The sequence below is a fragment of the Malus domestica genome, chromosome 17 (genome assembly GCF_042453785.1).
Source record: "Malus domestica chromosome 17, GDT2T_hap1".
NCBI classification, from domain to species: domain Eukaryota; kingdom Viridiplantae; phylum Streptophyta; class Magnoliopsida; order Rosales; family Rosaceae; genus Malus; species Malus domestica.
In genome coordinates, this window is record NC_091677.1 from 9,956,269 (window position 1) to 9,982,611 (window position 26,343).

The following is a 26,343-nucleotide window of genomic DNA, read 5'->3' on the forward strand; positions in this document are numbered from 1 at the left end:
TAGAATATGTCCTTCCCTCTCATCTTCCATTTTTTTGGGTGTTATTAAAAATAACAAATGCATGCATGTCACGTGATGATTCTATTGAGATTATAAACCAGCTCTTTGAAGCCCATGGCAACGCTAAAGGAAGTGTCATAGTATAACTCCACTAAGATGTTATGTTTCAATGTTAAGGATTTAGGGTAAGTTTCTTTCTTACACAAGAAAAAAATGAGTAACTACATTAACATATATGTGGTGAAAAAAATATATGTGGTATCCAGTTCTTTCTGAATATTTTAAAGTCCATTCATTGTTAGAGATACAAAAATATGACATTTCTTATGAAGCCACATATTTGTAAAAGGACAGTAAAAGAGAAAAAAAATATCCGCATGACTAAGTTTTATACAAAAACACTTATCCAAACCATCCATCGGTAAGCTCCTCCAAGTTTTCCCAATTTATCTTTGTACCCTCGACGTTTTGGGACTCTGGGCAGTCGCCCTGGTTGCTGCGCCAATGTGATACAAATTATAAATTTTTCCTTCTCTAAATATAATATTTAAACTTCAAATCCAAATTTGAGTTTTAACTTGAGTATGTGCATATTTGGGAGAGAAAAGATGAAAACCCAATAACTTTTTGTTCCATATGTAAAAATATACTGTGTGGAGTATGAGTTCTATATTGGAAATGGCTTTACATTTGTACGTCATTAATATATGAATTTTAGGATCAAATTCGTAGGAGTATCCATTTGTTTTTAATATAACAACAATCTCTCTTTTTATGTGATATAATTGCTTGGGGTTAAGAATAAAGTCAAGAAGAATAAACTAAACGTTTCTTTGCCCAAACACATAGTGATAAAAACTTGGAAACAATCGATCCAAACAACAACCAACAGAGAAAAGGTAAACAGAAAAAGTCTTGGAAAACAAACAATGAATTTACAGCCAATGATGCCATGGTTCTAAAATCAGTGCATTAGATGACATACTTAATAACAGGTGTCAACAGTCTATTGGTATATATGAAGAGATAAGGTTGTTACAGTAGAAATGGTTGTATTGGATAAGCCACATAGGCAAGTTAGTTAGGATTGTTCTATATGTACCGTTGGTTTAGCACTATGTGCAATTAATGAAAAAACCATTCAGTTTTGTTATTCTCTCTAGCGTTTTCTCTCTTTCTCTTTCTCTGAATTTCAACAAGGCCGATGCAAATTGCTTTTTGTGCTTAGTCAAGATTCTGATTTCTAAGGGTGTGGAAAGCCGATGCTACCCATTTATGTTGCCATTTATGTTGTGATTAGTTGAAATTTGAAGATTAGCCTATGTTTCTTGTGAAACATTTGAACATTTAGTTTTCTTGCTAAGATTGATATCATGGTTTCGTCTATTGTGAAAATTGAAGGTTTGTTGGGCATGCTCACTATAAAGCTGAGTGATAGCAATTATATTAAGTGGGATTTTCAGTTTAAGTCTGTCTTGAAAGGCTACAAATTGTTTGGCCATTTTGATGGATCTGTGGATTGTCCACCTAAATTTACTGTCAGTGCTGAAAATGGAGTGACTAAAGATGTTTCTAAAGATTATCAAGAGTGGGAATCTTTGGATTTGGCTTTGTTAAGTCTATTGATTGCTACTCTCTGTGATGATGCAATTAAACGTGTTATTGGTTGTAGAACTACTATAGATGCTTGGTCTAATCTTGAGGAAAGATTTGCTTCTATGTCCAAAACTGGTGTTAATCATCTAAAAAACTGAGTTACATACAATTCAGAAGGGTGGAGATTTAATGGATAAGTATCTTTTAAGGTTGAAGTGTATTAGAGATCAATTGATTGCAGCATGAGAGTTTCTTACAGATAATGATGCCATTATAGCTGGTTTGCCAAATGAATATGCGACTATAAGGATTGTGATATCAGCAAGGGATACTGCTATTTTGATGAAAGAGTTTTGGGCTTTACTACTCGGTGCTAAAAGAGAAAATGAAGTCAGTATTAATACCTTATCTCATGGCATGTCAGCATTGTATATGAATGGTGCATCATCTAGTTCTTCTGGTAGTTCTCAGTTTAGTAATGGTGCTTCAAGTTCTAACTTATCTGATGTGGAATCTAGTACTGGAGGTAGGATTATAGTTGTGCCTCAGGTTCCATATGGTTTTCAGCCACCTGGTTTTGCTTCTCAGCCACCTAATTTTCCTTCTCAGCCACTTGGTTTTACTTCTCAGCCACCTGGAATTGTTCCTTATTTCCCTGTTTCTAATTTTGGCTGTGGAACTGGTTTTGTTAGAAGTAATAACACTGAACTAGCATATAATCAATTATCTGGTGGACAACAACAACAACAAAGGCCATACAATGGAGGTCAATAGAGGAATAATGGAGGATATAGATCAAATTACAGAGGTTGAGGATCTAATGGATACAGGCAAAACAACAAATGGTCTGGAAATACCAAGTCAATGATAACTTTGCATCCTGAGTGTCAAATATGTCAAAGAAGAGGTCATGCAGCTTCAAATTGTTTCTTCTGAGCTTCTCAAACACCTAATACTGGATTCTTCACTGAGTGTCAGATATGTGGAAAACGTGGGCACACTGCCCTTGAGTGTTATCATAGGGGAAATTATGCATATCAACCTACTGGACCACTTATTTCCCAAGGACTAACATTCACTACATCCTCATCTATGCCTTCAATTTCTTTTGGTCCAATTCCTCAGCAACAAGGTAGTTCTTTTGCATCTGCTCCTTTCATGGAACATTATTCTTATCAAGTTCCAGGCTCTGCAATGTTTACAACATATTCAAGTACATATGATCATGGTCAAGCTTCTCATCAAGGTTCTTATATGACTACTCAAAACAATCCCACTAATGTCTCTTCACAGAATTCTCAAACATGGATTCTTGATACTGGAGCATCCCATCATATGACCTCTGACATTGCACATTTGAACAATGTTATTCCCTTTGAAGGTGCAGAAACAATAAAATTGGGAATGGTCAAGGATTGTTGATTAATAACATTGGCAATACTATGATAAAAACCCCATTCAGTTCTTTAATACTGAAACAAGTGTTACATGTTCATTCAATAGCAATTAATCTTTTATCAGTTACTCAACTATGTAAAGATAATAAATGTTGGTTTATTTGTGATGACACAATGTTCTTTGTCCAGGACAGGGCAACAAAGCAAATCTTGTACCAAGGAAGAATTAAGCCTGGAGAATTATTTCAGATCCATGCATCAACTTTTTCATCTTCAACAACTTTTATTGGACAGTTGGTGAAATATTCAGTGTGACATCACAAATTAGGGCATCCAACAAATGAAGTATTATCTGTTATGTTAGCTAAGTCACAAATATCTCATGTTATAAATGATGTGCATAGGATGTGTATTGCTTGTATTCGTGGGAAAATAGCTAAGAAACCTTTTTCTAATGACTCTATGAGATGTATTGTTCCTTTTGATAGAGTTCATATGGATGTTTAAGGGCCAACATCTATTAGATCAATTAAGGGATATAGGTTTATGTTACCTTTGTGGATGATTGTACTCAACATGTATAGATTTTTTCACTATTTAATAAATCTGAAGTTTTTCCAACTTTTATAATTTTGTTGAGATACAATTTGGTATTAAGATCAAAAGTATGCAATTTGATGGGGGTGGTGAGTTTATCAGTAAAGTGTTTAAGGAATTTGTTGCTTCAAAAGGAATGGTTCACAGAATTTCTTATCCCTACACACCTCAACAAAATGGTTTAGTTGAGAGGAAGTATAGCCATATAATTGAAACTGCTATAACCTTAATGAATGCTGTTGGGTTACCTCAAGAATTTTGGTACTATGCTTGTGCTCATGCAATGTATTTGATCAATAGAATGCCAACTAGAACTTTGCAAATATTTTCCCCTTATTATGCATTGTTTAATAAACCACCACAGTTGCATGATCTCAAGATCTTTAGGTCAGCAGTCTATCTATATTTGAGGCATTACAATGATTCCAAACTTCAACCTAGAACATCTGTGAGTTTATTTCTTGGTTATGCCTCTGGTTATAAGGATGTTATTTGTTACAATTTGGAATAAAAAAGGTTGGTAATTTCCAAACATGTTTTACATGATGCATCTATTTTTCCAGCCAAAATTGGTAGCTATAAGATCACATAAGGGATAAGTAAAGTATCAACAGTGCCCAACTCTCTAATTGTAGTCAATGTTACTTATGTTTCCAGAACACATCAAACCTTGCCAACTGAAACACAGTCTATAAGTCACATTCCTATTTCAGTACATGAATCTCAGAGTGGTTCAGGCTCAACTTCCAGTTCTTCATGTAGACGGTTTACACAAGCTCCAATGTATAATTCTTCTGAGAATGGTAATGGTGCTACACCAAATCAACAAGTGACAGAACATTCACAGGGATCTGAAACCTCGAATTCTCAGGCTCCTTCTCAAGGTCAAGATCAAATTCAACCTTTGTTGCATGTCTTCAATCCTGACCAGCTACAGGCAATCATTCCATTCACTTCTAGTGCTTCTTTAGTCTCTGATTTTATTCAAGAACCAAAATGAATTAATTCACACCTTATGCAAACAAGGTTAAAGACAGGGTTTATTGAAAGAAAAAATTATGCTGCTTATCTTGCTTCCATTTCAGAACTTCAATGATTACACATTGAGGATACTTGTGATAATGATTTTGTTGGATTTTCATTCATTGCTGATATTCATGATTGTGATGAACCAAAAACATTTCGAGCTATGACATCCAATTCTAAATGGCAATAGGCAATGCAAGAAGAGTTTGATGCATTAAAAAATCAAGGGACTTGAAACCTTGTCCCTCCACCATCCAATCGATCCATAATTGGCAACAAGTGGGTGTATAAGATAAAGAGGAGTCCTGATGGAAGTGTAGCACGATATAAGGCAAGATTGGTAGCTCAGGGATTCACTCAAGAGCATGGTATTGATTACTCAGAAACATTTAGTCCAGTAGTTCTCCATACCACAATTAGATTGATATTGGCTTTGACAACCTATCACAAATGGGATCTAAGACAACTGGATATAAAGAATGCTTTTTCTACACGGAGAACTTCAAGAAAAGATTTATATGAAGCAACCACATGGTTTTATCGATTCAAAGTATCCTAATCATGTTTGCAAGTTGGTTAAGTCGTTTTATGGGCTTAAACAAGCTCCAAGGGCCTGAAATGCAAAATTTACTAGAGTTTTGCCATCTGTTGGTTTTACCATGTCCCAATTTGATACAAGCTTGTTCATTAAGCATGATGGTGAGGATATTATCATCTTACTACTGCATGTAGATGATATAATTCTAACTGGTTCAAATAAAGCAAATGTGCAGTCAATCATTACTCAGCTTGAAGAACTGTTTGATCTAAAAGACATAGGGATATTGACATATTTTCTAGGACTCCACATTCAATATAAATTAGATGGTAGTTTGTTTATAAATCAGTCAAAGTATGCCAGGGAATTGATTGATAAGGCAGGATTGAGCTAATGTAAACCACCCCAACACCATCAAGGCCTCATACCCAATTACTTGTCATAGAAGAAACACATATCGAGGATCTAACTTTATACAGAAGTATAGTAGGAACACTACAATATTTGACATTTACCAGGCTCGATATATCATATGATGTGAATGTTGTATGTCAGTATATGACTGAGCCAACTAATGCACATTTCTTTTTGGTAAAAAGAATCCTTCGATATTTGCAGGGTACACTAGATTGTGGAATCACCTACATACCATCTCAAGACATCAATATTTCAGCATTCTCTGATACTGATTGTGTAACATCCCACATTGCCCAGGGGAGTGGATCCTGTAAGCCTTATATGTATATTTCCATCTCTACCCAGCACGAGGCCTTTTGGGAGCTCACTAACTTTGGGTTCCATCGGAACTCCAAAGTTAAGCGAGTTCGCATGAGAGCAATCCCATGATGGGTGACCCACTGAGAAGTTCTCGTGTGAGTTCCTAAAAACAAAATCGTGAGGGCGTGGTTGAGGCCAAAAGCAGATAATATCGTGCTACAGTGGAGTTGAGCTTGGGAGGTGGTAGGGGCTTGGGCCGAGATGTGACAATTTGGTATTAGAACCAATCCCTGGCCGGAAGTGTGCCGATGAAGACGTCGGGCCCTTAAGGGGGGGTGGAATGTAACATCCCATATTGCCTAGGGGAGTGGATCCTGTAAGCTTTATATGTATATTCCTATCTCTACCTAGCACGAGGCCTTTTGGGAGCTCACTGGCTTCAGGTTCCATCGGAACTCCGAAGTTAAGCAAGTTCACGCGAGAGCAATCCCATAATGGATGACCCATTGGGAAGTTCTCGTGTGAGTTCCCTGAAACAAAACCGTGAGGGCGTGGTCGGGGCCCAAAGCAGACAATATTGTGCTATAGTGGAATTGAGCCTGGGATGTGGTAGGGACCTGGGCCGGGATGTGACAGATTAGGCTGCAGATATTAATACAAGGAGATCTATTTCAGGGTATGTAGTACATGTTGGCAGCAATCCCATTTCATGGTAATTGAAGAAACAAGCTTCAGCTTCGAGAGGCTCAACTGAAGCTGAGTATAAGGTTTTGGCTCATTGCACTGCTGATGTTTGTTGGATCATATCAATTCTAAAAGACTTGCACCATGTACTGACTTGTCCTCCAGCCTTGCATTGTGATAATTTGTCTACCTTGGCACTATCCTCCAATCCAGTTTTTCACTCTTGCATTAAACACCTTGGCACTGACTATCACTTTGTCAGGGAAAGGGTTCAAAAGAGATATATAACAGTGGATTATGTTCCAACAGAGTCTCAAGTTGCTGATATACTTACTAAGGGATTGCATAGTCCTCTATTCATTAAGCACTGTCACAATCTTAGATTAGGGAATCCCGGCTGAGATTGAGAGGGAGTAATAACAGGTGTCAACAGTCTATTGGTGTATATGGAGAGATAAGTTATTACAGTAGAAATGGTTGTATTGGATAAGCCACATAGGCAAGTTAGTTAGGATTGTTCTATATGTACCGTTGTTTTAGCACTATGTGCAATTAATGTAAAAACCATTCAATTTTGTTGTTCTCTCTCTAACTTCTCTCTAGCGTTTTCTATCTCTTTCTCTGAATTCTTCATCAATCCTTTCTCTGTGTTCATCAATGGTGTTCATTGATTCCCCTCACTCAATATTGTTATCAATACTTGGCCAACTGCTCTCTTAGCTAGAAGTGAACCATTATGGAATCTGTGGTCTGATTGTAGGTTTTCTCTGGTCTTGTTCTTGCCATGGGATTAAGGTTTTCCTTGCCATTCAATTTTTGTTTTGGCAAATTACCATAATAATCATTTCTCAAATCTCAATTATGATTAGTTTTCAATATACTTGTCACCTGATTGTTATGTCATGAATCTTCAATCGTTGTATCATCAATACTTAATGGGAATGTCGTTAAAATTTAATGTTTGATCATTTCAACAATTGAAATTTAATTTATGAAAATTATTTTAATTTTTTATATTTCAGGTCTAGGGTGGGATTAAAGGCACTTTTAGAAAGGAAACTTCCTCATTAAGGTTGCTAAAAACCTTATGGTGGTAAACTAAGGCAGCAATGCAAGAGGATGCAAGCAATAAAATTTAGGGCATTCACTACTCAGTTAGAAAGATAATACAACTCTCAGAAATATATGTTTTACACTAATAAACAGCAAGCATGCATCACAAGTTAGAATGACATTTTTAAGGAAACTTCATAGTATGAGGGAAATTTTATTGAACAAAAAAAGTTACACTGAAAGCTGAATGGGTTTTGAAGAACCAAACATTTCATGGATAAAATAATGACTTAAGCCTGACGTCCATTCCTTCCCTTTCTGCCTCTTAGCTGTCTCTTCCTGCTAAATGTCTGCACAAACCATTCATGCTTCTTGTTTGCCAAAGTGTTCCCAGAAATCACTCCAACTATTAGTCCACTAATGACTCCGGGCAGAACCACGTACCAATCAAACTCAAATCGAAATCCCGAATCTTCTCCTTCAAAGATTGATGATGGTGGTAGCTTTGTGCTCTTCGAATCCTTGCATTTATTTGACAAGGGCTTTCCACACAAGCCCAAGTTTTCTTGGTATGAATCTTCTAGGAATGTACCAAATTGTTGGTCGAGTGGTATAGGCCCCCATAGCCGGTTGTGGGATACGTTGAAATATGCAAGAAAATTGAGTCGTACCAAATTGCTGGGGATCCTTCCTGAGAGCTGGTTTTCAGAGAGATCCAATGATTCAAGAGATGTCAAGTTCCCTAGAGATGAGGGAATGAGACCAGTGAGAATGTTGTTGGAGAGGTTCAGCAAATGAAGCCCTGTTAGATTCCCAATGACACCAGGAATCTCACCTTCAAATCTATTACTTGAAAGATCTATGAGTCTCAAAAGATAAGGTGTCTCCAAATATTTTAACTCAACACCTTTTGCATTAATCGTCATCGAGTACGGTAATATATAATAGATATCACTTGAGCCTCGGGTTGAAGAGACTTCAAAATAAGTTTGATTGGTCTCGTTAACAAGCTTCATGAAATTCCAGTTCTGTAAGTAAATAGAGGGCAACATACCGAAAAAACCATTGTTTGATAGATCAATGATGCACAAGTTTGGGAACTCATGGTTTGTCGGAGGCTTCCCAATCTCTCCATGAAATCTATTAGACCGCAAAAGAAGAGCCCTTAATACTGGAAGTGACCCTAACCAGGATGGGAAGATGTCGTTAATGTGATTATTTCCAAGGTTGAGAAACTCTAACTGAATGCAATTGGCCATTGATCTTGGCAGCTTCCCTTGCAACTTGTTGTAACTCAAATCAACCTTTCTCAAACTATTTCTGTTTGCACATATTTGAGGAATATTGCCGTGAAAAGAGTTGTTGGGCAGGTGCAATATTTCCATAGCACTGGAGTTCCCCAAACATTGTGGAAGTATGCCTTTCAGGTTGTTGTTGGACAAACCAAGAAGCTGGAGATAATTCAAGTTGCAGAACAACGGTGAAATTTCTCCAGTATAATTATTGTTTCCAGCTTCAAAACTTACGATTGATTGTGGTAGAACTGGCAGTGATCCTTGTAACCTGTTATATTCAATATTAAAGTACTTCATATTTTTCCATGGAAGAATATTGAGCGAGTTTTGGTCAAATCCTGTTAGGAAGTTATAGGAGAGGTCGAGATTCACCAAATTTTCTCTAGTTGCATTCCAGAACCATTTTGGTATTTGGCCATGAATTTTGTTAGCAGAAAGGTGTAGATCAAACAATTCGTGCTGATTCTTTAAAAACTCAGGAAACTCTGTTAAGTTGCAGGAATCCAACCACAGAAGTTTAAACATTGGAAGAGTAGCATTCAAATCGGGTTTTATCAGCAGAGATAACTGGTTGCCTGATAATCGAAGTGAAGCTAAGCTTCGGAGCTTAGAAAACTGATCAAACTCAACTATTCCATTCAACTTATTGGAGGAAAGGGCAAGATAAGTCAATTGGGTTAAATTCATAATACAAGATGGGATTTCACCACTTATATCATTAAAGCTCAAGTCTAGATATGCAAGTTGCGTTAGGTTAGCCACGAAGTATGGAAAATTTCCCCATAAGTTGGAATATGCAAGCCCCAAGACATGAAGTTTCATTAGCTTTCCGATCCAAGACCAGGAATCCGGAACTAATTGGCTTGTTTTGTTGGAATAAGTATGGTCAATGTCGTAGAATGAAGAAATGTCAAGGTAAGTGAGCTGTGTAAGGTTTCTGAGGGAAGATGGAACACGGGGATAAAAATTGCAAAATGAGATGCTCAAAGTGTTTAAGGAATGAAGGTTTCCGATAGAATTAGGCAACTGACCATAGAAACTCGTCTCGGCAACATCCAATACCTTGAAGGAATTGGTCTTGTTAAAGGTAGGAATATAACCGGCTAGGTTGAAGTTTTCATACAAATCAAGTACCTCTAAGTTTGGTGGCTGGAAAATACCTATTGGGAATTCCCCATACAACTGACATGTCCTAAGTGAGAGAACTGTGAGAGAAGTTGCATTCCTCAGGATATCAGGAACGGTGGAATGTATGCCCACGTCGCTGAGATCAAGTTCTTTTATGCTGGTGAAGTTTTGGATTAGGCTTCTCAGGTTGGTTCTCTTAAGCTCCAAATCATTATTAGAAGACAGATCAAGGGTTGACAACTTTGATAGCTTTGAAATTTCGATTGGAATTTGGCCAGAAAATACGGAATATGAGAGGTTTAGGTACGTCAAACATGTAAGATGATGACCTAAACGTGATGGTATTGGAGAGAAATTGAAGTCATTATCTGCGAGGTCAAGCCTCTGTAAGTGAACGAGTTGAAAGAGGCTGCTGTTGGAATTGATAGAACCATAAAGAAAGCTGCTCCTGAGGTCAAGGCCAATGACATGGCGAGACTCCTCATGGCACTCAACACCATCCCACAAACAACAGTTGCTCCGATTTTGATCTCCTTCTCGCATCCAAGATCCAGTCTTTGGATATGCAAAAAGCTCATCAGAAGCAGATTTTCTGATCGTAAAGCTACCCTTGAATTGCAGCAAGGCAGAGCACTCATCATCATGGGCTATGGTTTGTGTCTGCACAAGTAAGAAACAGAAACAGTACTGGGTAATATTGAGCAACATAAAAATAAAACATTGAAATGAGAAAACATTAAACCGCCAAGACGATCGCAGTCCCATATCCTGACTATGTAATTGTTATTTTCTGGGTTTATTGTATGTCAAATATGCGTCTCCCATAGCAAACTTAAATACACAAATTACAATGTCGTGTCTTTTTGCTTATTTTTTTCAACGATATAATTAATAACTAATGTGAACGAATAGAAAAAGAAAGAACAAAAACGGCCAGGATTAGTGTATCTGATAATGACACTGCGGAAACACATTTAGAATTGTCGTCCAGAGCAGCGGTAAAACATCAACGTAGAAGACTTGAAGTCAAGTGAGCGCTTTTCCTGATTAAGTTTTGTCTCGTCTGTCATGCTATTCACGCTAAACGAAAAGTCTAAAGTCTCTTTAATTTCTTTTTTCTTTTTTTCTTTTTTAACAAAATCATCATTAACTTGGCAGAATTCGTTATATTGAACACGATTCCATCATGGGGTAATGCCGGTAGTGCGTTGTAGTTTAATTAGTGGGTGATGCTATCGAAATATTATATAATTAGTGTTGGTTTTTGTCAAGCAATTACTTCATTACGAGATGAATTTTAAATCAGCTGTACTGAAAAATGTCTCCACAAACCATTCATGCTTGTTGCTTGCCAAAGTGTGTTGGAGTTTTGAGCTTCTTCAAGTTCCACATTGGGGAACTCAAGGGAACTTGAGGTCCTTATATTACTTTAGTCTCGTTTATTAGTGATTATGTGTTGGACCATTTGGAATAGAGATTGAGATTTGGGCCACTAATTGTGTAGATTAGGCTTGATGATTATACCATAATATTAATATTAATTAATATTAATTAATCAAGACAAGGCATTGGGGCACTTGGGGCCTAAGAATTAAAATTAATTAAAAATGTTTTGATTAATAGACACAACTCTTTGGAAAGAGTTGTATAGCTTCAGATACATCCAAAAGGTATTTGAAGAGGTATGAAAGAACCTATATAACTGGAATCCTCAGTTCCATCATAAATTATCTTTCCTTCTTCCTTCCCTTCCGTACAAACATTTAAGAGAGTAAACACACAAAGCAATTTGCTAGAATTCTATAATCTAGTGTGGGTTGTAGAATTAGGTAGCTGTATCCTGATACTGTTCAAAGGATATAGCTTTTGCGCTAGCCTCTACCTGTTGTAATCAAGTTAGTACCATTTTAATTCTTGTATTTTTTTCCTGTAATTTCATTCTGTATAGCAAGTATTTTTAGTTAATAAAGTATAAGAATTTCAAGTTCTGTTATTTCTATTATTTTTATTTATTTCTGAATTGTTCTCCAACAATCTTCGAACAGTATGGAACAATCAAGAACTAAACCTCATTCTGAGAAGCCTGAGAAATTTAAGGGCGGAGATTTCAAAAGATGGCAGCAGAAGATGTTGTTTTATTTGACAACACTGAGTTTGACTAATGTTCTGTTCAAGACTGTGCCTACTGCAGATGGAGAAAATATTTTTTCTGCAGAAACTTTGACGGCCATAGATGCCTGGAATCATAATGATTTCCTCTACGGAAACTATATTCTCAATGCATTAGATGATTCGTTGTATGATGTCTATATGGTATGCAAAACAGCTAAGGAACTTTGGGAATCACTTGAGAAAAAAAATAGAGTATGCTGGTTCAAAGAAATTTGTCGTGGGCACATTTTTGGACTACAAAATGGTGGATTCCAAGTCCGTTGTCTCTCAAACTGAAGATATCCAGAAAATCATCCATGACATTCGTTGATGCACAAAATCTGGAGAATCTTGGACCAACGTAAATCCGGCCATGAATCACACAAACACACAAGAACACAAAGATGTATCGTGGTTCACCCCAATGTTTGGGCTACATCCACAATGATGTTAATTTTGATTCACTCAATGAATGTATAAATTACAATAGATTGGCAAGGGAGCTCTTTGTGGATGCAGCCCTTGCCATTTTGCTCTTTGTTTGGCTGAGAGGGTATTTCCCTCTATTGTTGTGAAGGTTGAGTGTGAGACTCTCTGTCCTTCTGTGAAGGTCAGGTTCCGTTTATGAGGGTGAGGGAGAGTCCCTTTTATAGAATAAGAGCTCCTTCCCCTTTTACATAAATCATGGGCTTAGGGATAAGGCCCAAAGACGAGACCCAATATATGATACCAACAGGAGTCCCCCAAGTCTTCAGTCAAGAGAGTCTTTTGGCTGGAGACTTCAAATCCAATCCATGTACGGGGCCGAAGTGACTAGATGTCGTCTAGAACTAGTACTCAATACAAGGCAATGCTCAATATAAAGCAATACTCAGCTAGAGGTATCACAAGTTACGAGACTGCTCGGCTGAAGGCGATGCTCGTTGCGAGGCTACTATGCTAGAGGCTATGCTCGCGATGAGGCGGTTGCTCGGATGGAAGCGATGCTCGTTGTGAGGCTGCTCGGCTAGAGGCTATGCTCAATGCGAGGCGGCTCGGCTCGTGGTATTCCTCATTGCAAGTATCTACTTTATGTTGACATGCACTCAGTATGAGTTGATTCTCGACATGACTCGGGTCCGCTTGTCGGGTTAGACAAGAGATCATTGTTCGGACTAAATATTTGTCGCTATAAGTATATGGCTCAGTGATCCATAGGCTGATCAATAGTGTCGGTAGGCTTATTTAATCAGCAACAATGTCGATCAGTGGATCTAGTTGCTCAATAATTCCTGACAATAAATGACAATATAAGTATGACCGTATAATGAATAAGTCAAATTGACAAAGTTTGTCAAGGCAAAATATTGTACTATGTGCCTTCTATAAATAAATAATTTATTCAGTCGTGTGGTAAATTACATGGTGTATAAGTGACATAGTTTAATGGCAGTCACAATACTCTAGGCCAATAATATTGTATAATAAAGTTTTACCTTACCACTTTAAATAATGAAGTCATAAATGATTAAAGATGCAATAATAAAATATTAATTAATAAAATAATTGTAAGAAAGATTGCAGACAAGCATTTTGTAAAGCATATGCACATTGTAAAGCATCCATCAACACAAGATAATAATAAACTATTAAATAATAAAATGATAATTTTAAACAAATCAGCCTAAAGATAAAGTGCTTATCTTTTTCCATGTTGGTGGTCGACAGTTGCAGGTTATGATAATAAAGTTCTTATCTTCTCTGTTCGTCCATCATTGCTCTAGCAGTGGAACTGTGGCCAACATCTTTGAAATCGTTACTTTTGTCCACGATAGTTGTTGATGCACAAAATCAGTGAGGACTTTGGTACAACAGAAAGTGTTAAGTTTGTGACATTCGCTAGATTGCTCCGATCACTAGTGTGGATAAGAATGTAAATGGATAGGGACATGGAAGCAAACACAAGATGTACGTGGTTCACCCATATTGGTTACGTCCACGGAGTAGAGAAGTTCTCATTAATTGTGAAGGGTTTACACAAGTACATAGGTTCAAGCTCTGATTTAGTGAGTATTAGTGAATGATTTAGTACAAATGACATTAGAGATTATTGTGGGAGAATGATCTCCTTTTATAGAAGAGAATGATCTCATTTTATAGAAGAGAGTTTCTAACTTTATTCTGGCCTTGACACGTGTCATACTGTGATTGGCCTTTGATGTTGACACGTGTCACCCTGTGATTGGCCTCTTAGTGTTGACACGTGTTGCGCTATGATTGGCCTCCTGGTTAGAGGGAAACTCTTCTGGGTCCTTGACGGTATAAAGTTGACTGGTGCTTGGTAGTTTCAGGATTGGTCAAGTATGGTACAAACAATAGTAATCCAGTCATTTCTCTTACTTTTTTTTACTAAAGAGTTTAACTACTCAAGTGGTCAGGCTGCTTCTCATCAGATTCACTGGGCTCGAAGCACAGCGGCGTATCAGGGCTAGAAGTTTCCTTCTTGACTGCATTAGGGACCAGGGGCGGCGGCGGAGCCTTAGCCGTCGAAGGCCGGTGAGCCAGAAAAGCCCAGAGTTGCAGTGAACACAAAAAATCAGGTCCAATCAGACGACGCAAAGTGGAAGTGCATCCGTCGTTCTTCAGGGCGAATACATATCTATTTCCCTTGCATCCCCAGATGAGCTTGAGTGGAATTGGAAGTAGAGTCTCCAATTCAGAGATCATGTAAGGAAGATGAATCATGATATTCGCCACATTTATCTCGCCGTCGCTGGCGTTCGGAAAACAAGGGAAGATGAGGACAGTGCGGGAAAGATCAGAGCCAGGAGCGAAGTTCAAAAAGCCAGCATGATGGTTAAGGTTGGCGAGCTGAGATCCGAAAAGAGCACCAGAGATGTAGCATTGGATCAGCTGGTCGATGACGGTGATGGCGTCGTAGAGCTCAACGCATGCGACGATGGGATTGTGACAGAAGAACAGGTAGGGGTCAAAAACTCTGATCTCAGACCCAGCTTCAGAATTTCCAATCTCCGATTGGTTGTGATTGAAGTATCTGAAGGGTCTGATGTTGTCGTCCAAGGAAGAAGTTAGAAGGCTCAAACGACGTGGTTTTGGGCACCAACTGAATCCATCATCTCACAGCTTACCATAAAACTATGCTCGAAACCGCACCTGTTCATCATCTTTGCTTCTTCTGCTGGAGAGATTTCACCTAACAATAAAACCTTGAGCTACAGCCATAAGAGGCTCATCTGGGAGGATTTAGGGGGAAAAAGAAACTAGAGAGGGACTACAAGACAGAGAGATGAGAGAGAAGAAACTGTGGTTGAGTTTAGGAGTTTTCGTTTTTGCATTTTTGAAAGATGGGTTTTGTGGTGACTGCAGGTGTTTGGTTATTGGGTTTCTGTAGATTCATAGTGGATATTATGGTGAGATGAAAAAAAATGAAAGAGAACCGACATAGTTTTTTGTGTCGTTTCCCATAGACGGCGCCAAATGTTGATGCACAAAATCTGGCAGATCTAATCACACAAACGCACAAGAACACAAAGATGTATCGTGGTTCACCCCAATGTTTGGGCTACGTCTACACTGATGTTGATTCTGATTCACTATATGAATGTATGGATTACAATAGATCAGCAAGGGAGCTCTATGTGGATGCAGCCCTTGCCATTTTGCTTTCTGTTTGGCTGATAAGGTATTGCCCTCTATTGTTGTGAGGGTTGAGTGTGAGACTATCTGTCATTCTGTGAAGGTCAGGTTCCATTTATGAGGGTGAGGGAGAGTTTTTTTTATAGAATAAGGGTTCCCTCCCCTTTTACATAAATCATGGGCTTATGGATGAGGTCTAAAGACGATGCCCAATATATGGTACCAACAACATTCATGTAGAAGGGATGGTGATCAATGAGTCCTTTCAAGTGGCGTCTTTTATAAAAAAACTGCCACCTTCTTGAAAAGAGTTCAAGAATTATCTCAAGCACAAACATAAAGAGATGACTCTTGAGGATCTCATCATAAGGCTGAGAATTGAGGAAGATAACATAAAGAATGAGAAAGGTTTGGTTTCGAGTATGGAAGCCAAGACGAATGTTGTTGAAGGAAGTTCATCAAAGTAAATACCGAAATTCCAGAAAACTAAGAAGAAGGAAAAGAACTATGCCCCTGGGGTGAAAGGCAAGGAGTTCAAGAAAATTAAGGGAAGTTGCTGGGTTTGAGGAAAGCAATGACATAGGGCTCAAGAATGTCGCTATCGAAGGGATCAAGGTCCTGGAAATCAAAGCAACAACAACCGCCCAAACATGATTGGTAGATAGATACTGGCGCGACTCACCATGTATGTGGTGACAGAAATATGTTCTCTTCGTACTAGAAAGTCGAGGGGAACGAGCAGTTGTTTATGGGAAATGCATCTGCATCTGTGGCTGGAATAGGGAAATGTGTTCTTAAATTCACTTCTGGAAAGGAATTAACCCTCCTTGATGTGCTGCATGTCCCTGATATAAGGAAGAATCTTGTTTATGGTCCTATCCTTAGTAACATGGGATTCTAACTAGTTTTTTAGTCCAATAAGTTTGTATTAACTAAAGGGGGAATGTTTGTAGGGAAGGGTTACCTTGCTGATGGATTATTCAAACTAAATGTACTTGCTAATGCTATGAATGAAATAAATAATGATTTTGTATATATTGTTGATTCGTCTAATTTATGGCATTCTAGGATAGGACATGTAAATTTTCAATTGCGATTTAGGGGGCATCTAATCCCCATTTTGAGAGAGTCTCTCTATTTCAATTACATTTTAAGTTTTTGCCTAAATAGTTGGACGAGGCCAACTCCTTTGGCAATGGGATTGGATTTATTTTTAGTAATCACTTAAGAAATGTCTTTGGACCATTTTTAGGGTGCGTAGCGGCCGTGATGCAAAAATGTCTCTGGACCATGATGCAAAAATGTCTTTGGACCATGATGCAAAAATGCCTCTGGACCGTGATGCAAAAATGCCTCTAGCATATTTCTTTGAAAATCTCTCTCGCCCAACCCTCAGCTCAAAGAACCCTAACCCCCAAATGGGATTTTGCGAAAGAGGCGATGGCAGGGTACAACAATATTCAACAAGCAACCCAATTTCTCAAATCCCATTTACAAGGCGTTGGCGAAACTCTGTAGGCTCCTAGGGGATGATTTTTTAATCTATGTCGATGATCTGATGTCTGGCTTGATTCAGTCTGCTCAGAATAAAAAATCCAACCACAGGTATAACAATCACTTTTCAACTTATCTGCGACAAGGAGATCTAGTGTGTATCATTACCAAGATAGGACATCAAATTATACTAATATCTTAAGATATCTGTGTTTTGACTATGGCCTATAAATGTCCGGCAGTCTTGAGGTTCATGTTAGGGGTGGGCAAACGGGTCCTGGACCTACAGGTTAGGTCCAAGAATTACAAATACAAAACGGGGCGGGGCGAGGCGGGCCGGTTCTAGATAAATAACGGGGCGGGCTGGTTCTAAAGATTGGAGGAAACGGGCCCCTGGCCCGGACCGTTCATAGCCTACTGTGATTACCCTCTATTATCTATTACCGTCTCTTTTATTCTCAGACCTAATTCGATCCTCACCCTCTATTGTCTCCTCCATCGATCTCTCTCGATCTCATCCCTCTCGATCTCCTTATTCTCGATCTCTCTCTCCCACAGTCTCTCTTTTTCTCTCTCTCTCCTATCTCACCTACCCTAAACCTTCACAAAGAATAACCAGGCATATACCCAGCTCACCCGCAGTAAACCATCTGCGCCACAAGCCGCCGTCCACAAAGCATCACTAGCTGCGCCAAAAGCCGCCGTCCACGCCCTTCTCTCTTTCCTACAATCCCGCGCTTGAGCTGTCAATAATTTCAGGTAACTATTTAAATTTTTAGGGTTTATCGATTAACTCTCACTCTCTCCAAACGCCTTTGTCTCTGATCTGTGCAGCTCCGACGGGAGCTCGATCAAGAGGTTTTGGACACGGTGGAATGAGCGGAGGATCTGGGTCGGGTTTCCGTTTCTCACCTCCCTGCGATCTGGTCCGGGTGAGCGGAGAGATCGGGTTTCGTTGCTCCGCGGCTGGTTTTTGATTTTCGGCAACTGAATTTTCAACTCAGCGTCTGTGTGTGGGAGGGAGGCAGTCAGAGAGAAGACTAGGTAAAAGTAGAGTGTGAGTGGGTTGATGTTTTCTTTATTGTTTTCGGCCAGCCGCTCATTTGCAGAAGAACCCCCTTTCTCTGTTGAACCAATAATCTCAAGTCTCAAACAGGTAAACGTTTTTTTTTAATTTAAATTTAGATTTTGTTTGTTCTTCTCGCATTTCTCTGATCTGCTTCATCTGTCTGATTTGCAATTTATTTTGTGAATTTAGATCCATGCATCATATATATCTACGATCCCATCCACCCATTTTCTTTGGGTACTTAATTTTATTCACAAAGTTTAGATCTTTGGATGTTTTCTTTCTGTTTTGGAGAAAATATCTACTGGGTTGTATTCTTTCATTGTTTCTGCATTCTGGGCATTACCCAGATGAGATGATTAATGTGTTGAATCACAAAAATTTGAATTTGGATTTTTATGTTGATCCAATTATCTAGGGGGGGCAAGTGTACAAGCATGTATGATTGTATTCAGTGATGGGTTTGTTCAGATGCGTGGATTGAGTTATTTCAGTTCGTTTTGGTAGCAGGTTGGTTATACTGAGGCTTATTTGCATTTTGTTTCGAAACGCAAAATCGAAGCTTGATTTGGATTTTGCATAAATACAAGTACAGTGGCGTGGATCACTCTTACACTGCCAAATATGTCTTGCAACCCTTTTGGAGTAGCTTCGTTAAAATCTTTCCCCTTTGGATGTCGTAAGTTTCTTAATCTTCTTCTCTGATTTTATTGATTACCTAGTGTTATGATTGACTGAAGGTTAAGTTTATATACTCTTCTCTTTGGCTTTAATTGGTGGGTAAGGTCATGAGTTTTCTGGTGGTATTAGCGCTCATGTTTTGTTCTTGAATTTAGGTTCATAAGTTTTCTGCTTTGTTTATCATGGATTTATGTTATTCACTAGTCTACGTTTGAAATAGGGCTGGGCACAGGCTGGAGGAGTTTAGGGGTCAGGATTCCTAAGATTGGGACTCCAGGGGCTTGAGGGATTCAGGGTCGAAGGAGAGGACGGCGACGGCATGGCCTTGGCAGAGGGAGGCAGAGATGTCGAGCAACGGTGGTGGTGTTTCAAGATCGTCGAAAGACCTGCGGTGATATCGAAGAATATGCTGGAAGAAAACCTTTAGCTTTAGGGTTAGGTGTCTGTTTGGGCTTTTAGGTTACTCATGAAGTCCATTATTTTGTTTATGTGGACATTGTATTTGGATTAAATTGATTGAATTGTATCCAAAAAAAATAAAAAAAAAAGACCCGTGGACCCAGCCCGTTTCAACCGGGCCGGGTAAGGTCTGGTTCCTATCTTAAAAAATGTTATCCCCGGCCCGTCTACTTTAAACCCAGGTCCGGTCTGGTCCCTTCAAAATTGGGCCCGACCCGGCCCGTGCCCACCCCTAGTTCATGTCACAAGAAAGAAAGTTTTGGCTTGTAAATTGCTATTCTGCTTCACTAGCTAGTTTAAGGGAATGTTCTTGCCTTGGATCGAACAGGTTGGTTGTGATTAATTTATGCGGGTATTGGGAAAAGGGGTTTGGAATCACATGCCTTTGTCTACCACTCTAAAACCCTAAAAAATTCAATCAAAATTGCCCCAAACCTTGAAATTGGGTTTTGGAATCGCATGGCATAATCAAACCATAACACACACCGAACACATGGTTTCAACAACTTTAGCCAAATGAAAATATGTTATAAATTTTTTATGATTTTATTCTATATACTAATTTATAGATGAAAATTTTAGGCGGTGCTGCGGGGTTTAAAACCATTTAAGGTGATACTATTGTACATATATAATATGATTACAGACAGAGAGATGATACTATTTATAGTGTTATTTATAGAGAGATGATAATTTTTACAATGCTATTTACATATATTACATGTTTTATACATCATGATGCAACCATAATCAAATGAACCAAGCTTAAGATTGAACAAATGTAACCAGGAAAATAACATTATGCAAAACTAATACGACCAACTTCAATCACATCGACAGTCTACTCTTTAAGCAAGTTTTCGACAAACCTGCAATAATAAAATGGACAAATCAATAGATTATAAGAGATGAATGAAATTTATAATTTATATATCATGAATGGATTAACGAAGAATCGAATATGGTAGTGATACAAATTAGGAAGCCATCCATCATATAAGCTAGCCCTCATAAATTCATCAGCTTCAACTATTCTTCTAGCAATTGATAAAAAAAGCAAGCTGCCAGCTATGCTGTAGTTTGTGTAAGTACGTACTCCATAATCATGTGACCAATAATTCATTTAAAATGAATCCCATTTTTCTCAAAAGAAAAGAAAAACATAAAGGCATTCCTAGTGACTGTATATGCAAGCATGTTAGTTTAGATTCAGTTGTCATGTTTTAATTTATTCTAAGTTACTTTCGGACAGGCAACTTCCTGATTAAGGTTGCCAAAAACCTTTTTGGTGGCAAACTAAGGGCTGGTTTGGTATTGCTGTGCTTTGAAAAAAAACTGCTGTGAGAATAAGCGGTTGTGCTATGAGAATATGCGGCTGTGAAATAAATCAGCAGAGTGTTTGGTAAATTTTTTTGTAAAAGTGCTTTTGAAAAAAAAAGTAGTTTGATAGTGGGTCTTTTCATTAAAGGAGCACTATAGCTCCGTGTGCTTTGAAAAAAAAGCCAGTTTTCCAAAGCTGCAAATAGCAGCTTCAGCTTTTTCATTTGATTTCAGCTTATTCTCACAGCAGCTTCCAAAATAAGCCCTTTTTTTTCAGTTTACCAAACACCTAAAACCCTCATAGCTTTTTTTCATAGGTGCTTTTTTTTAAGCACCTCACTCCCAAACCACCCCTAAGCCAGCAATGCAAGAAGGTGCATGCAGTAAAATTTTGGGTACTCACTACTCAGTTAGAAATATAATTTTAGATACTCACCACTTAGAAATATAATACAACTCTCACAAATAAATGTTATAAATGTTACACTTATTAAAACCTAGCATGCATCACAAGTTAGAATTAATATTTTTAAGGAAACCCTCGATGACAATGCGAGAGAAATCTTATTGAATAAAAAGCAAGTACCTGAATTGGCCTTGAAGAGCCAAACATTTCATGGATAAAATAATGACCAAGTCCGGCGTCCCTTTCCCTTTGTGCCTCTTGGCTGCCTCTTCCTGCTAAATGTATCCACAAACCATTCATGCTTGTTGTTTGCCAAAGTGTTCCCAGAAATCACTCCAACTATTAGTCCACTAATGACTCCGGGCAGAACCACGTACCAATCAAACTCAAATCGAAATCCCGAATCTTCACCTTCTTCAAAGATTGATGGTGGTGGTAGCTTTGTGCTCCCAGAATCCTTGCATTTCTTTGACAAAGGCTTTCCACACAAACCCGGGTTTTCTTGGTATGAATCTTCTAGGAATGTATCAAACTGTTGACCAAGTGGTATAGGCCCCCAAAGACGGTTGTGGGATACGTTGAAATATGCAAGAAAATTGAGTTGTACCAAATTGCTAGGGATCCTTCCTGAGAGCTGGTTTTCAGAGAGATCCAATGATTCAAGAGCTGTCAAGTTCCCTAGAGATAAGGGGATGGGACCCGTGAGAGAGTTGTTGGAAAGGCTTAGAAAATGAAGGCCTCTTAGATTCCCAATTATACCTGCCGGAATCTCACCTTCAAATCTATTACTTGAGAGATCAATGAGTCTCAAAAGATAAGGTGTCTCCAAATATTTCAACTCAACACCTTTTGCAACAATCGTGATGGTGTATGGATACTCATACCAGATTTTATCTGGGTTGCCGGTTGCAGAGACTTTAAAATAAGTTTGATTGGTTTCACCAACAAATTTCATGAAATTCCAGTTCTGTAGGTAATTTGAGGGCAACATACCGGAAAAATCATTGTTAGATAGATCAATGATGCACAAGTTGGGGAACTCGTGGTTGGTTGCAGGCTTCCCAATTATGCCATGAAATCCATTATGCCGCAAAACGAGAGCCCTTAATACTGGAAGTGCCCCTAAACAAGATGGGAAGCTGTCGCTAATGCGATTGTTTCCAAGATTGAGAAACTCTAACTGAGTGCAATGGGCCACTGTTCTTGGCAGCTTTCCTTGCAACTGATTGAAACTTAAATCAACCATTTTCAAACTATTTTTGTTTGCACACATTTGAGGAATATTGCCATGGAAAGAATTGTTCCTTAGGTACAGTATTTCCAATGTAGAGGAGTTCCCCAAACATTGCGGAAGCATGCCACTCAAGTTGTTGTTGGACAAGTCAAGAAGTTGTAGATTATCCAAGTAGCAAAACAAAGGTGAAATTTCTCCACTATAATCATTGTTTGCGACATCATAAGCTGTGATTGATTGTGGCGGAACTGGCAGTGATCCTTGTAACCTGTTGGACGATATACCAAAATACAACATATTTTTCCATGGAAGAATGAGTGGATTTTGGTCAAAACCGGTTAACAAGTTTCTAGAGAAGTCAACATTCAACAACGTATCTGTAGTTGCATTCCAGAACCATTTTGGTATTTGGCCATGCATGTTGTTATCAGAAAGGTGTAGGTCGTACAATTCCTTTTGATTACTTAAAAATTCAGGAAACACTGTTAAGTTGCACCGAGACAGCCACAGAATTTGGAACATAGGAAGAGTAGCACTCAAATTGGATTTGATCCGTAGAGATAACTCGTTGTCTGATAACCGAAGATCCTCTAACTTCTTGAGGTTGGAAAATTGATCAAACTCAACTGATCCCCTCAAGTTATTAAAGGAAAGATCTAGAACAGTTAACTGGGTCAAATTCATTGTAACCCAAGATGGGATTTGACCAGTTATTTCATTACCGCCCAAATCTAGATATTGAATGTTGGTCAGGTTGGACACAAAACATGGGAATTTTCCCCTTAGGTTGGTATGCGAAAGGCCCAAGTGATAAAGTTTGGTTAGCTTTCCAAGCCAAGACAAGGATTCGGAAACCAGAGATTGGTTTGTTGTTGCGAAAGAACTTTTGCCAGGAAAATACATGGAATCATAAAATGAAGAAATGTCAAGATACCTGAGCTTGGTAAGGTTCCTGAGTGAAGATGGAACATGGGGATAAAAGTTACAGAAACAGATGCCCAATAGATTTAAGGAATGAAGGTTTCCGAGAGAGGCAGGCAGTTGACCGGAGAAGCTTGAATACCCAACGTCCAACTTCTTCAAGGAATTGGTCCTGTTAAAGTTTGGAAAATAACCTGTTAGGTCCAAGTTCCTGTACGCATAAAGAACCTCTAAGTTAGGTAGGTGAAAAAGGCCAACAGGGAATTCCCCATACAAACCACAGTCTTCAAGTTTGAGAGATGTGAGAGAAGATGCATTGACCAAGATATCAGGCACAGTGGAGTATATTTCTACCCAGCTAAGGTGAAGCTGTTTTATGTTGGTCAAGTTTTGGACTAGGCTTCTCAGGTTGGCCTTTGTCAGTTTTAAATGGAAATGATTTGCACGACCACGACCATGTTTTTCATTGTAAGACAGATCCAGGGTAGACAGTTTGGACAACTTGGAAATTTCAGATGGAATTTGGCCAAAAAAACACGACTGGGAAAGGTTGAGATATGTTAGGCTCGTAAGATCATGGCTTAATCTTGACGGTATTGGAGAGAAGTTGAAGTGATTATCTGAGAGGTCGAGCCTCTGCAAGTGAACAAGTCGGAAGAGGCTGCTGTTGGAAGTGATAGAACCATATAGACAGCTGCTGGCGAGGTCAAGGCCAATGACATGGCCAGACTCCTCATAGCACTCAACACCATCCCACGAACAACAGTTACTCCGATTCCGATCAACTTGATCTTCCTGCGACCAAGATGCAACCTTCGGATAAGCAGATGGATCATCAGAAGCAGACATATTAATCGTAAGGCTTTCCTTGAATTGAAACAAGGCAGAGCACTCAGCGAAATGCGAAATTGTTTGCACAAACGAAACACAGTGAGTAGCATTGAGCAAAAGCAAAATAATACAACCTATAAAAATCAAGCTAAACCATGAAGACCCCAATCCCGTTCCCATGTCTGTTTAGACACAACTCACACAATTGATGGAGGAACTGAATGTTGAAATATAATGTTCAAGTTGTATGCGTGAATGATGAAGCCAAAGATGTTTAAAGAAAGACTAATGTTAAGGAAATTAAATTTTTAGACTAAATAATGTATCATTAATAGAAATAAGCACGTTTATCAACGTTTAAGTAATAAATCAGTTATCAATTTCTCTATCCTTTAATTTTTAAAATTTAGTATATAAATTTAGTCTTCCCAACATTACCTTCAAAGAAAACATGCGTGTGACAGCCTAGAAAACTAATCGTGTATTAAGGAGGATGCCAAATCGTAACTGCAAATAGTTTTTTTTTTTTTTTTTTTAACTGTATGTAGTTAGGAGTGGTACTGTATGTAAGAGCATTTTTCAAAAACTGTCAAAATGTCCAAATTAGCTTCTACAGTCATAAAAAGCAGCAATAAAATTTTCCAACCGAGAAGCTAAATCTGATGTGGCATGATATGGAATAGCGGCCCACATCCTTACTGTCAAATTTGTCAGCAACGTCAAATATTCTTTTTCGCATAGCTCCTACTTCTTCTCCCATTTTCTGATTTGCCGATACAATATTCTTCTTCGCCGAGCTCCTACTTCTTCCCCTATTTTCTGATTCGCCGATACTACCCAATAGTTGGTTTCCTCAGTACCTCTAGGCTTACCAAAATCCCATCTTTTATTTTACCAATCCCCTAATCCTCCTCTGGTTTTTCTAGGGTTTCATATCTGTTCATCCGATTGGGGATTTGATTTTGTATTTTAATTTTATATTAATCTTTTGCTTAGCTTTTTGGGTTTTTATTTTTAAATACTGGGTTTCTGAATTCCATATTGGTTAGTGCTTCTGCAGCAAATGAAAAATTGAACCTTTGAAGAGGAAAACCGATAATTCTTATCTGGGTTGTTTCCTTTGTTTTTTTGGAAAAATTCTTACCTTCGAAGAGGTGGGGTGGGATTTGTAAAATATAAATATAAAATAAAAATTATAAAAAGAAAATAATGTGATAAAATAATAGTTCAATTTAACATATGAGATGAAGATTAAAATTTTAAAAGATGCCAAATTATCACATAAACTTTTAAATTTAAAATTTGATGTCTTATTTGAAGATAATCTAATTAGTTGTACTAAATTAATCATATTCAATAAAAAGAAGCTTTTACAGAAGTGACATAACACTCTGGTTTCCTTTATCGTGTGTATGAGTTGGAAAAGTCTCACCTTTAATAAAGTTGATGGGAGAAGACAATAATTGTGTGAGACGGTCAAGCTTCCACACCACACAAAGAAGTTGAATGGTTAGAGATAATTGTGTGAGATAGTCAAGCTTGGGTGGTTAGAGATATTTTCGACCATATGCTCTCTAGATACATGAGACTGAGCTGAAAAGGAAAGGTGTGCAAGCCAAGAGCTTGTCACCGAGAGTGAGGGCAAGCAGAAAATAGGGATTGTGCCTTGATTAATTAACACCGAGAGAGAGAATAGCTTTTCCATTTTCTTAGCCAAGAGCAAGAGAGAGTTATCCCACAAACATGTTGAAAAGAAAAAAAAGTTAGGATCTTCCCACGAGGAAGCCAACCTCTGAGTTCTTATAGAAATAGAAATGGATACTACACAACTCATCATTCCTTCTTTCAATAAGCTGAGGGGGTGAGTTGTATAAATAAAGTGTAAGAGCATAGAAAATAGGACCAAAATATTGCTTTGAGTCGTTGTTGGTACTTCATAATTAGCATCCAGCCTTTTTTATGACTTTGAAAAGCAAAGTTAGTAGTTGTCGGGGTTTAATTAGCGCTGTTTAGATAAGACTTTGCTTTAGCCAAGAAAGTTAAGCTGTTGTTGGCTTTAGAGCAGCTCCAGCGGAGCTGATAGCCCTGTGGATAGGGGACCAATTCAACC

At 38.3% G+C, this 26,343-nt stretch overlaps 2 protein-coding genes and 1 long non-coding RNA gene across 3 annotated transcripts; 1 reads left to right on the top strand and 2 right to left on the bottom strand.

Moving 5' to 3' along the window:
• Nucleotides 1-7,825: 7,825 nt before the first annotated feature.
• LOC103405036 (receptor-like protein 7) lies at nucleotides 7,826-10,910 on the bottom strand. The gene has a single exon (XM_070817131.1). The coding sequence runs from the start codon at nucleotides 10,794-10,796 to the stop codon at nucleotides 7,899-7,901; it is 2,898 nt and encodes a 965-aa protein (XP_070673232.1). The 5' UTR covers nucleotides 10,797-10,910; the 3' UTR covers nucleotides 7,826-7,898.
• A 6,849-nt stretch (nucleotides 10,911-17,759) lies between these two features.
• Nucleotides 17,760-19,846, top strand: LOC103425986 (uncharacterized). Its single transcript, XR_011577713.1, has 4 exons — nucleotides 17,760-18,071; nucleotides 18,147-18,468; nucleotides 18,892-19,060; nucleotides 19,283-19,846. It is a non-coding gene; the product is annotated as an uncharacterized lncRNA (long non-coding RNA).
• A 330-nt stretch (nucleotides 19,847-20,176) lies between these two features.
• LOC103405037 (receptor-like protein 7) lies at nucleotides 20,177-24,488 on the bottom strand. The gene is made up of 2 exons (XM_017323915.3): nucleotides 21,428-24,488; nucleotides 20,177-20,390 (listed from the first exon to the last, which is right to left on the bottom strand). Exon 1 carries the CDS (start codon nucleotides 24,411-24,413, stop codon nucleotides 21,456-21,458), a length of 2,958 nt encoding a protein of 985 aa, XP_017179404.3. The 5' UTR covers nucleotides 24,414-24,488; the 3' UTR covers nucleotides 20,177-20,390; nucleotides 21,428-21,455.
• Between the last annotated feature and the right edge of the window lie 1,855 nt (nucleotides 24,489-26,343).

Bases quoted from the DNA above. Each gene is read 5' to 3' on its own strand.
- LOC103405036 (XM_070817131.1), bottom strand. From the start codon at position 10,796: ATGGGACTGCGATCGTCTTGGCGGTTTAATGTTTTCTCATTTCAATGT.
- LOC103405037 (XM_017323915.3), bottom strand. From the start codon at position 24,413: ATGGGAACGGGATTGGGGTCTTCATGGTTTAGCTTGATTTTTATAGGT.